This window comes from Ambystoma mexicanum, chromosome 2q (genome assembly GCF_040938575.1).
Source record: "Ambystoma mexicanum isolate Mex_15411 chromosome 2q, UKY_AmexF1_1, whole genome shotgun sequence".
Taxonomy (NCBI): domain Eukaryota; kingdom Metazoa; phylum Chordata; class Amphibia; order Caudata; family Ambystomatidae; genus Ambystoma; species Ambystoma mexicanum.
Window position 1 is genome coordinate 96,512,842 of NC_090924.1, and position 12,472 is coordinate 96,525,313.

Here is a 12,472-nt window from a genome sequence, read left to right on the forward strand (position 1 = left end):
AGAGGGAGATCCTGAAATTCCTGTGGCAAGGAAAAAAGGCCAGGATCGCCTATACCACGTTGACCCTGCCCAAAGATAAAGGTGGGGTGGGCCTCCCTGACATCAAAGTATACTATGCCGCAGCCCAGCTGCGAGTGTTTGTCCCTCACCTACGCAGCCACAAAGAGCCACAGTGGATAGCAATGGACAATCACTACTTAGACCCAGCGACACTTGGGGAATGGATATGGGCTCCGAGGAAGACGGTGCTAAAGAAAACGAGGGAACACCCACTCTTTGCCACTATATGGGATATATGGAGGGAGGGTCCAGGAATGAAGGGAATCACAACATGGCCATCCCCATTGAGTCACCTATGGTCCCCGGGTATCAACAACCACATCCCTAATGTCGACAGATTTCAGGCATGGTATGAGGAGGGCCTGGAGAGGGTGGGCCAGCTTCTCCGCAGTGACTCTTTCATTACTCTCCCAGAACTAACCGAAGCTCTAAACATCGGAGTACTGTCCACTTTCCACTACTTGCAAATCAAAGGGGTACTGACACAAGCAGCATGGGTTGAAAATTTGAGTCGAGAGCTCACCCCTTTCAAGAAAATGCTAGACTCCAAGACTGATAGGAAGGGCCTAATTTCCCTCATGTATAAACTTATTCTCGAAGGGGGTAGTGGGTCCACGCAGAAACTCAGAGGGCGATGGGAGACCGATATGGGGACAGAAATAGAAGATGACGAGTGGGACAAAATGTGTATTATGGCTACACGTACCTCCATATCATGTCAATATAAGCTCCACTCCATTAAACTTTTGCACCGCTGGCAATATGACCCGTATAAGTTATCTAAGATGTACCAATCCTCCTCCCCTACCTGTTGGCGCGACTGTGGGAAGGTAGCTAACTACTGGCACATGTGGTGGGGATACCCCAAGATTAAGATTTTCTGGGATGAGGTCCTGGGGTGGATCAGACACATGGACGGGATACATAGAACTGCCGACCCACATCTGGTCCTGTTTAGCCTCGAGAGAATAGACGATGAATGGATGAGGGTCCGTGGCATAACCCCCCATCTGTTATTGGCAGCACAAGCTCTAATTGCGACTAACTGGAAATCGTCCACTACCCCGACTAAGAAGGAGTGGGTTAATGTGGTACTGAATATATGTACCATGGAGAAAATTACTGCAACCCTACATGGTAGGGCGACACAATGTGAGCTCCTATGGTCGGTATTCTTAAATACACACACATCTAACAAACACACCACTGGACGATGAAGTGCCCCCACCTTGATGGAGACGTACTTCACTCCCTGTTTCCCGTGTATGGTCTCCCTCCACCTGGCTCAGGCCTTCTTCCGCTTCATTGCCAGGGATGCCACTCACGGGATCAAAATATGTCCCCCTCATGGCGACCCCTTGAACGCATCTTACTACATATGTCTCAGCCCCTGAAGATACGCGCTTTACCATGACACCTCAACCCCTACGTGACACGACTCTCAATCCCGGGGGGGAGGGTCGGGGGAGGGGAAGTAATGTTTATATATGTGTGGAATGAGAAAGGTTCTGCTTAATGTCTGGGCATTATTAGTAGTAAGCACCATTTACTGATGTTAATACGAGATGTGAAAAAGCGTGTTACTAATATGTTTTTCTTGTGCTTACATATGTAACCTTTTTCTGTTCTGCTTTAATGCGAGAATTGTTAATGTTGAAAACCCAATAAAAACAAATTAAAAAAAAAAAGGTGCATCCTCCGATCCTGATAGAGTTAGAGTTTGGAATCACTAGAAGGAGGGCAGTGCTTGATCTTAGGGTGCGAGATGGGAGGTAGGGTTTTATCTTTTCTTTTGGTGAAATGACGTCCCTGCACTTATATGGCCTGAAAGTGACCGAACTGTATGATGAAATCGGTGATCTAGAAATAAAACCCATAAGCCTACAACCAATGCTACCAATTTCATGCGCCACATCAGGTGGATTTTATATTTAGTTCCCAAATGTTACTCTCCGGGACACCCATTGCGATTTTAAACCAACCTGAAAGAGCAACTGCTCTAACATATCTTGGTTTAAATAGAAATGATGGCCTCTCCTCACTCTGTTCTTCTCTGATATGCCGGAGACCTGCTATGCAAAGGATTCAAATTCTGAAAAGCTCTAGTGTGGGCAATATGAACAAGTTGGAGCTGTATGTCATGACCCTAAACATTAGGGACAAGCCCGGATCCCATCATTGAGTTTATAGACACCAGCCTTTCGATCGATGGACAACCATCTCAGAGGCCTTTGATAAAGGCTCATAGTAAGACATGTTAATTCAGCTCTGCTTGCTTGTGAGATTGCTGCACCTGCTTCCTTTTCCCCATTGCGTTACAGTGGTCAAGGCCTTTCTAAACTATGGGCTTGACTTCTACAATGCAAACTATCTGGGCCTCCCCAAACGCGGGCAGTGCTGCTGCAGCTAAATCGGAAGGCCGCTGCCCACTTGGTAATGGGCCAGAAAAAAACGAGATTATGTGCCATCTGTCGTAATAAGCCTGCATTGACTTACCGTGCCTAAGAGGATTCTGGTTAAACTTATGATCAAGGCAATCTGAGACTTTGGACCAGCCTTTGTACAAGACACTTTTAGTTTGTGCAAACCTTACAGATGTACTTGCTCTGCCAAGTTCTACCTTTGAGTAGTGCCAAATCATTTAATGGTAGAGGCGGTAGAGTGTTTCCTCTCCAACTCTACCAGTAATACTTTAAAAAATAAAATCCTAAAAGTCTATTTATTTTCTATCAAGGTGATGTATGCACCCGCTATTCCCAATTCAATTGTTCCTTCACCCTCTTGTTTCAGTAGCAACATGGTGCCTTTTTCTGGAAAGCAAGTATTAATTATTTAATCTTTTATTTCACAGTGCAGGACCAGGATTCAAACCGGTTTTGCTCTGCCGTTGTTTTGCTTCCAAGACAAATGCATTGCCCCTGAGCTATTCTCCCATCCCAAGTGCTGCATAAAGCTGTCCATACATATGCATTTAGACCTCAGCATGTCTAGCCCACCCATACACGAACGGGCTGTTGTTCTACCATATACCTCTCCCCACAAACCCCCCTCAAGTCTGTTCGTTTAGTTAATTTACATCCGCATTTGAAGACATTTTTCCCATTGTTTTTTAATTGGGAATGGTTTTTATCGCAAAAAGCATGTTTCTATTACACAAGATAAAACTTGCAGATTCATTTGTTAGAGATCTTTTCCAAACGGGGCTTTCTTGTATAGTTGGCTTATTTTGGCGAAAAGAACAAGGTTCTACATCTAATTGTAGACCGCCTATATGAAACTCTTGCTAGGATTTGTCAAGATCAAGCTGGTCCCTCTGGCACCAATCCGGCGGCGTCCTTACAAGGAAGCATGGCTGTATTCAATAGACCTACTCCTTTCCTAGTTCCAAAACAAATTCCTACGTTTTGTGATAAGATTGCCAATACAGAAAAACGACATTGGTGTTGTATTTCTGTAGGTTCAACTCATTGTGTTAGAGGTCAGTAGGGGCTCAAGGACACTCAATCCCTGGCGTGGACTAATGCAGCTTGCCTCCTCTTGCCTACTGCCTTGTCTACTCACCCATCACCATTGGAACCTCTCTGTCAATATGTCTTTATCTCTTGTTCAGAAAGTAATGTACACAGAAGTTACGCTTACTCCTGCCCCACTAAGTTTCTAAAAGCATGGCATATTTTGTATTTTTCACATCACAGTTCTGTTTTGCAAAGCAAAACTACACAGCATCATAAAAAGAAGTTAGGAGAGCGTGCTTTTCCAAGTTTTTCTTTGGTATATGGTATTCAATGTATCTCCTACCTTAAGGCGATGTAAACAAATCTGGTGAGCCCACTGGTGGCTTGGAGTTTGGCAATGGATCTTCGGATATCTCAGAGGTTTCCATTGGCACATCTATCACATCAATCACATTACACCTCAGACAAAAAAGGAATCATCTATCACATCAATCACATTACACCTCCCAAAAAAGGAATCATCTGTCACATTATACTTCACAAAAAAAAGAATCATCTATCACATCAATCACATTACACCTCCCAAAAAAGGAATCATCTGTCACATCTATCACATTACACTTCAGACAAAAAAGGAATCATCTATCACATCTATCACATTACACCTAAAAAAAGGAATCATCTATCACATCTATCACATTACACCTGACAACAAAGGAATCATCTATCACATCTATCACATTACACCTAAAAAAAGGAATCATCTATCACATCTATCACATTACACCTCAGACAAAAAAGGAATCATCTATCACATCTATCACATTACACCTAAAAAAAGGAATCATCTATCACATCTATCACATTACACCTGACAACAAAGGAATCATCTATCACATCTATCACATTACACCTCACAAAAAAATGAATTGTTGCACAGCTTCTGAAGACAAAATATAGGCCCAAAAATGAAATGTCTAGAATATTCCAAATTGACTTCCTTTGCATTAGTGATGTTTTTGAAAACACCAAGCAGTGACCTTGTTTAAATGCACACCCTGCCACACAGTATTCTACATAGACCTCTAGGCAAGTTTTCACCTCTGCCGCCCTCCCCCCACCCCATCCCCCACCTTTCTGGACATTTTTGAAGGTAAATATACTATTACCATAGCTTTTGGGACATATTCCAAACATGGGGGATCCATGAATGTTTTTACTGGAATGCCAAGCTCAGCTCCCATGAAAATAGTTAGGAGTCAGGAGTCAAGCACATTTTGGAAATCGCGTCATGTAAACACTAAACCTGTAAATAATTGTGACGCATGCCTTATACCTTTAGTGGCAGAGAGAAATACATGGAAGTCGACAATATAATACTTCTCTAATGCAAGCAGATTTTCAAATGGCATGTATTCATCTTTTAGGACGATGTGTGCTTCTTGTGCCTTCATCTTGTTTTGAAATGTTGTACCTAGTTCGCTTGAATTGCTGTCCAGAGTTTCAAATAATCAGACTTCCATCTCATACCCTACTCTTGTCTTCTTTTTCTCTTCCCAGCTTCATGTCACCAATAAAACGTCAGCCCAAGAGGTAGTGAAGCTTGTGGTGCTGGAAATGAATGAAGTATCCAGGGGCATGCTGGGGACTGCGGAGGCCTACTGCTACGGGGAGGACCAACTGGACCACTTTGCACTGGTCTTCGTCCCTGACAACTGCCAGGAGCAGTGGCTGCCCGACGACTTCCTGCCACTCTCCCTCCAGACTGCCTGGACAAAGGGTCGGTTCTGTGTCCGGATCCGGGAAACGTCCCCTCTTTTGTTCCAGTATGGGCCTGCGACAACGGTATGAGAGAAAGGGGACTGCACAGAGAATACTGGAGGGGTGCACATGCTAAGGAACCTCAACTTCCACAGGGCTAGTTCTGCCTCTGAAATGCTTCCTTCCTAATGCAGATGCCACCTCCTCAAATATTTAGGGGGGAAATTAAGATTTTTTTTTTTTTTAACCAAAGACATATGAAGACACTGACTTGGCACTACCAGAAATAACACTGAAGCGTGGACAGCTTTTTACCAGTCTTAAAAATGAATTGATGGGAGTTGAGAATGCAAGGAGTTAATCAGGCACACACACAGAAGCAATACATCTCCGTCCCTGAACCCCACCTTTGGATTACCGAAGAAGAAAACAGCTGAGATTTAAGGGGACACCGAGTGGTGCCCCCCACTTTCACTACCCATGTTCAAAAAAATGAGTGAAGGGAACTATCACAAAGGAAAAAAAAATAATGTGTTAAGAGAATATTGTTTTGTTTACTGTGCTTGTTTTCATTGTACCAGGAGACATATTTTATTGCACATAATTCCTGAAATAATACTTTTGTTTTGTGTAAAAATGTACTGAGTGCCAGAGTCACTCTGCCGTGTGAGAGCTGCCTGAGACACCACCTTACTCTTTTGTTTCAAAGGAAAAATCCAACCCGAGCGCACAGCCAGACGTAGACGTTATCCTTTGCAGTTTTGTTACGAGAATTCGTTTGGCTTCTCTCTATTGGTTGCTGTCAGTGACTCTGTGGGTTGGCCTCTGTGTGTCCAATAGCATGACGTTTTCTTAGCCACTAGTTTCAGGATATTTTTGAACTCCTTTTGGTCCATAGTAAAATCTGGTGTGCTGCTGGAACGTATTAAGAAGTCCTTTCTCATGTTTACCCCGCGCCTCTCATTTTGTGTGCTTTTGCAGTTGTGTGTTGTTGGACAAGAGAACAGTTATGGGGGTCTGGAATGCCTTGAAATATTTCACTTTTTCTATTGTTTTGCTTTCTTCCCGGGCATTTTCATCCTACTACATTTTCCTGTCCTATTATCTTCGTCATGATCCCAATATCCACTTGCCTTGGAGCCTCTTTTATGTATGGCCATCTGACCACTTCTCCTTGCTATCCTGCTCTCTCTGTCTATCTTCACTACCCAATCCTGGAGCTCTCCTTTTCTCAACCCGTAGGATATCCTACCACACACAAGTGGGACAGAAAATTGCTTCAGCTTAAGAAAAAAAGTGATACCCGTAGCTGTACCCAGCTTGTCGTGATTTCTGTACCAAACACGCCACACATTGGAGTGTAAACCCTTCCCTGGTTTGGCAATAAACCAATCGAAAACAAGTATGCAATGCCCTCAATAGTTTCACCTCAGGGGTAAATCATGGAAATCATCAATGGGTGCATTATAGAGACTTTTGATGTCTATCACCGAAAAACATTTCCTCGTCCATTCCGTGCAGCGCACTGTGGGCTCAGCCACTTTGACAAATGGCTGGGCAGTCCTGGATTCTGTACATCTTGTGTCTGGCAGGTTAAGGTAATACCTAACAGACAATCACGCCTCCATATGTCAAGGATAAGCCTGAGCAAAACTCAAGTCCCCCATGCAACCACTTCCTGGCTAATTTCCACACTTCTTGAGAGTGCTATAAGTTTCCCTCATGGGTTATCTTCTAGCTCTCAGGAGCTTTGTGAGTGAACAATTTTCCGGGCCAGCTGTATGCCCTGATCGTTCTGATCGTTCTACACTGATGCGCGGCACGCATTCTCATGTTGGAAAACTCGATTCCTTTCTATCAGACCGCCTCCAGATGTTGGAGTACAAGGAATTGAGTGTTCACTCTTCATGATCCATTTCAGCCCTGGACACTGCTAGAGCCATTTTGAGTTCTGAAGGTATACCTCATCTGGGTACCCTCAGTCCAGCGGTCTGCGTCGGCTATGCTTCAGTGGAGTACAATCGTCTTCATGGATGGTTTGTCTAACTCATCTATGAGTGACCCAGGTGCTGTTAATGGGAACAAGGTCCACTTTATATGATCAACTTGAACTGGTGACAGATTCTTATGAGCCTTATGCGCCAAACCAAAGGCTGTGCAACTTGGAAAGCCAGATGCAGTATCTTCCTACCTAATTCCATCTTCCATTGATTGCTGATGGTCCTACTACTCCCAATGCTGTACTTCCTGTGACCCATTTGTTACATCAAGAAACCACGCAGGTGGCAACAGTGTGCGGTATAAGAACCTTCAGCATGGCGTAACATGACCCCTGAACAGAAGTTGGGAAATAGTTGCTGCAGATTCTGACCCATAGACTGATTATGATGATGACGATGGCACGGGGCACCCGCATTACACCACACATGCAAGAATTAGATGCTTTCCAGTTTTCACTACAACGTTCTATGCTCTTTCTCCTAAGGCACCTGAATAACCACTATACTTAGAGTGCATTTTTGCATTGGTGGCGTTGTCTACTCAACTCATTTCATCTTCCTTTTATATAACCTCTAGCAATAAAACTATGTGAAGATATATGGGAGAAAAGGTCCAGTGAGCCAACCCTTTCCCAGACACTTGACTGAATGCATCGGGCACCTCAAAAGAAGACCACTCTTTACAGATCCAGAAATATACCTGCAGGGTGGGCATTAGCAGTGATGCACGCTCTTTAAAAGAAAAATGGTCCCCTTTGATGTGAACCAACATTCGACATTATTGGACAACTGGATGATCCTCTGATCAGAAAGTCCAGCATTTTGACAGACCAATGCCAATGCACTAATATGCAGCCATCGTTTGTATCCCTGTTGCTAGCTTGAGTGCTATGCTCTCCTCCAACCAAATGACACCCAGAAGATTTCTAATGAATGCTTATCCTGGGGATAGGTGGCACGTGGGCGCAAGCTCGTAACATTCAAATACCTTGATGACGCAGCTACTCACACCATTAATGCAGGAATCTGATTTCAATGGTGATCACGGCTCATTTGTCCGATTTTTAATGAGCGCATGAAGAGAAAGTGAAAAATGTACGGTTCGTTCGCTAATTCTTATTAGCTATTTCTGCGGATGAGGTCTTCCAAAAACAGAACAAGGTTGGAGCAAAGTTATGCAGGCCCCTAAAAATCACTCCGACCAGCACGCAATCTTTATTCCAACCCATCTAACATTTTTCTGTCTTTTAAGGTCAGACCCTCTTCTCAAGCTGGCACAGAAAGCTCTTCTTCTTCTTCTTCTTCTTCTTCTTCTTCTTCTTCTTCTTCTTCTTCTTCTTCTTCTTCTTCTTCTTCTTCTTCTTCTTCTTCTTCTTCTTCTTCTTCTTCCTCTTCTTCTTCTTCCTCTTCTTCTTCTTCTTCCTCTTCTTCTTCTTCTTCTTCTTCTTCTTCTTCTTCTTCTTCTTCTTCTTCTTCTTCTTCTTCTTCTTCTTCTTCTTCTTCTTCTTCTTCTTCTTCTTCCCTTGATGCTCAGGCCAGTCAGTGGCAAAGCTGTCTCCGTGTGTTCTTGCAGTGCCACCTGACTCCCAAGTAACATCCGTTGGCCTGCCATGCTCAGGAGATCACACCACTCTGTCCGAATAGAGGATTTCTGCTATTGCACTGAAAAGATAGAGCCTGATTGGAAGCAGATGGTAGCACCTGGTGAGAAGGCACAGTGAGGCAAGTGAAGTAGGCATGCACACACTCTTAGGCAATGCCTACTTGAGGTCTGTCCACCGTGATGGCAATAGACCTTTGAAGCAGTATATCCTCATGCTGCTACTTGGTAGTATCCCAATATTTGGGATTGGGAGAGATCCTTGGATGACAAGTAATGGAGTAACCATGAAGGTTCATCATGTCTCCTTTTTCATCTGACTTTTCATGTCCGCCCTTCACAGTTCTCTTCTTTTTTCCCAACCAACCTTGTCTAGACCTCTTCACCTCCTCTAATTACATTAGCCGGCTAAAGTGTAACCATACGAGAGGTGATATATAACGTCTGCAAGTTTAACAATGAAGAAACCACAACAGTTTGATAAATGCAAGGCACTGGTGCTAGAAGTGTACAAACATTAAATATTTTTGGTATGACTTGAGTTGTCAAAGTCTCAAATAAAACCGTGGTTCAGGGGGGCCATATTGAAACCATGAAGTTTGGCGCATGTGGAGAGAGTAGAAGTAGAAAGAGGGTTCTGCAACCTGGTCCTCCAGATATTCTTTCCAGGCAGAAAACACACTCAAATCAGACGCTATCTACGATGAAAGTATTGCAAAAAACCCATCTTCTTCAAACTCACCCAAGAAAGGGAGTGAGACATTAAGTATTTATTGTGCATCTTATATCTGAAGGTAATGGAATAATTTGGTGTTGTGAAATGTGGGCCTCGAAGCATGAAGTTCATTCAACACAGAGCTTGGCGCGACACTAGCCCGACTGTAACTTGATTCACTGACATAAAACATTTATTTCTCTAATGGTGGATGCATTCTTGGTCAGCTCCTGGGTATTACTTGTGTATTTATGGTATGCTTCTTGTTGTGGATTTTAATTCTTTGAAGAGCTATTCATATTCATGGGGACATGTCTCATGTTGGGTTCCAGTATTGACTGAGGGTCTGTCAAAACCTCTCTCTGTTTTCTGGGAGATGTGTCAATGTGATGGTCCTCCCCACCCCTTCCATCCGGGGTATCACAGTCTGCACAGAAGCATCAGGTTTTCTGGATTACCACTGACTATATCAATGACTCCCCTTTATCCAAATGCATAAGTGGAAGGAGGATAGCACAGGGTCAACATGCTGGCCTTGGAAGCAAGACCAGGCAGTGCAACAGAGGCTTGAATCCTGGATCCACGCTTAGAAACCGAACTCAGTTACGGTAATTGGTGCATTATAGGAACATTAATTAAATAAATACATAAATATTAGGTGGATATCCTAAGTACACCGAGTGATTCAGCTCTAGGGAGCCAGACTTGGAGACCCCTTTCCAATATCCCCTGTATGCAATGAGACCATAGCACTTAAAAATGCATGCCCAGCCCCCTGCAGTGCCACATAGTCCTTATTGACCATTATGAGCAGACGCACACCTGCTTGGAGCAATTAAGAAGCATCTTGTAGACATCACACATGTATGCCCTTTATCTAGTTATCAAATATCCTGGAGAAAATAACGTACAAGCCCTTACTTCATTTTACAGATTCCAAATGTCTTCACCACCCACACCATCACTTCTTTAGTACAAACCACCATGGACTAAGGAGTTGTTGTTCCTAAAAAGATGTAAGTGCATACAACTGTCAGAGGTAAATTGCAAGCAGCGAAACGAAGAGATCAAAACCTGCCAGGTGTTGCACCACTTCAACCAGAATAATGCTATTCAATGTGGTGACAGTGACTTAACATAACACGTTTAGGCTAGAATATGTGTGCCTGCGGTTATATGGTCGAGCTTTGATGCTAAAAACTAATTTCCAAAACTCACATCCCATCCTCTTTGCTCACCATGAGGTGGTTTATTCTCTGCACCTGTTTATGACTATACTCAAGATTTCTGCAGCTCCAATGCCATGCTCTGCGGCCCCTATTGACATCCCATTATGCATATATAGACACGAGGTCCCTCATTTTATTGTGTCTTTTTGGCAAGTTTGATCTCTGTGCATTCTCGCTTCTTTCCAGGGTACACCAGCTACCAAATACATTTAACCTAACTCAGTTAAAAAAGAATGTTCCATCACATCTAACTTTAATGCATTTGGACTTAGCCATTGGACGTTATTACACCTTGCAACCCTATTTCTGCTGTTGGTAAGACACACTTTGATGTATATTGTGCTTCCATGTGCGATTGTCAAAGCGATTGGACAGACAGACAGCAAGTCTGCCAGATAATCACCGGACAAGGTCACCAACTATAGTTGCTTAAACCTGATGTCTGAACAATATCGGGCTTGTTCTTGAATGAAAAGTAGACAGCGGTTTTCTCTGTGTCGGAACTATGTCCACAGCCAAAGACAGTCATATGAACCTGTGTCAAGAGTTACATTTAACTAATTTGTGCACTTGGAGCCAAAGGATTTGTTTTGGGAGCTTAATAATGATAATAGCTTAGACCTGTGAATAATTTGGGGCAACCAAGGCTAGGATAAACTGTTGCTTTTAAAACTGTGCTTCGGACGGCCTAAATACAGGCTGTTACAATAGTCAATGGCTACTGCCAATAGAGGAAAACTCATAGCCAAGAGCATGTCAATCTTAAGGTAAACACATAGTCAGCGGTCCAGCTGATTTACTTAAAGTTTACCAAATGATTCTCGAAGTGCCAAAAAACACAACTATATTATTCTTAAACGCCAGTTGGAATTTCTCAGAAGATAGTGAAGGGTTCAGCCAGTGAAATGTCCGCCTGGACCCCACCAGTAGAGCCTCTCTCTTTGAGGCATTCCATCTAAGTCTTTTGATCTCCATCAATGTCTGAGTCCACTGTGGAAACATGAATGTCTTCAAAATAGAGTTGGGTGATATAGAAAGGCAATCATTTTGCTGAACACTTGGAGGTGATAGCAGATGTATGGATTTCATCGAGCAGATTTGGTCGAATTTAAATCCATCCATTTTTTTTTAAATTTTTTTAAGCCATTTGACTGCAAATATATACAGGGGGAGACCCCCCAGATTTCTTTTGCCCCACCCGTACCCACACCCACATGTATTTGCAGCCAAATTTGGCCAATGAAATTCAATGGATTTTGGCTTCGACCAAATCTCCAGCGATGAATCCTCCCTATCCAAGATGCGCACATAGGTCACTCGGCCATCTTTTGTCAGAAGAACTTAGGTGATTCAGTGACAACATTGTCCCCACATGTTTGCTAAAAGATAATATTTGAAACCAGGTTATAGCATGTATGACCTTCGAATACAATGTTATGCCGTTGCCTTTCTATCTGTTTTTGAAAACTAGGATGAAGGTGCCGCTGTAGTAGAATCTATCCCTCCGAGTTGGCACCTGAACACGCCTCTTCCCCCTTGCCTTGACTGTTCTGTCTTTTCACCACTTAATTACCAGTTAACATTCGATGACCAATGGGAAAGAATGGACTCAGGTTGGAATATAATGTTTTACAGTGTCACCATCCAATGGT

General features: G+C 43.2%; 1 protein-coding gene across 8 annotated transcripts in view; it reads left to right on the forward strand.

Moving 5' to 3' along the window:
- LOC138569187 (ankyrin repeat and fibronectin type-III domain-containing protein 1-like) overlaps positions 1 to 9,796 on the forward strand; it is a 2,784,778-nt gene extending 2,774,982 nt beyond the window's left edge. For 6 of the 8 annotated variants that reach the window (XM_069646931.1, XM_069646929.1, XM_069646930.1 and 3 more), the window contains one exon: positions 5,076 to 9,796. In XM_069646931.1, coding sequence (XP_069503032.1) covers positions 5,076 to 5,366 — 291 coding nt within the window. In that variant the 3' untranslated portion in view covers positions 5,367 to 9,796. The remainder of the gene's footprint in view (positions 1 to 5,075) is intronic. The other 2 variants (XR_011303172.1, XM_069646932.1) reach the window with 2 other exon arrangements.
- Positions 9,797 to 12,472: the final 2,676 nt, after the last annotated feature.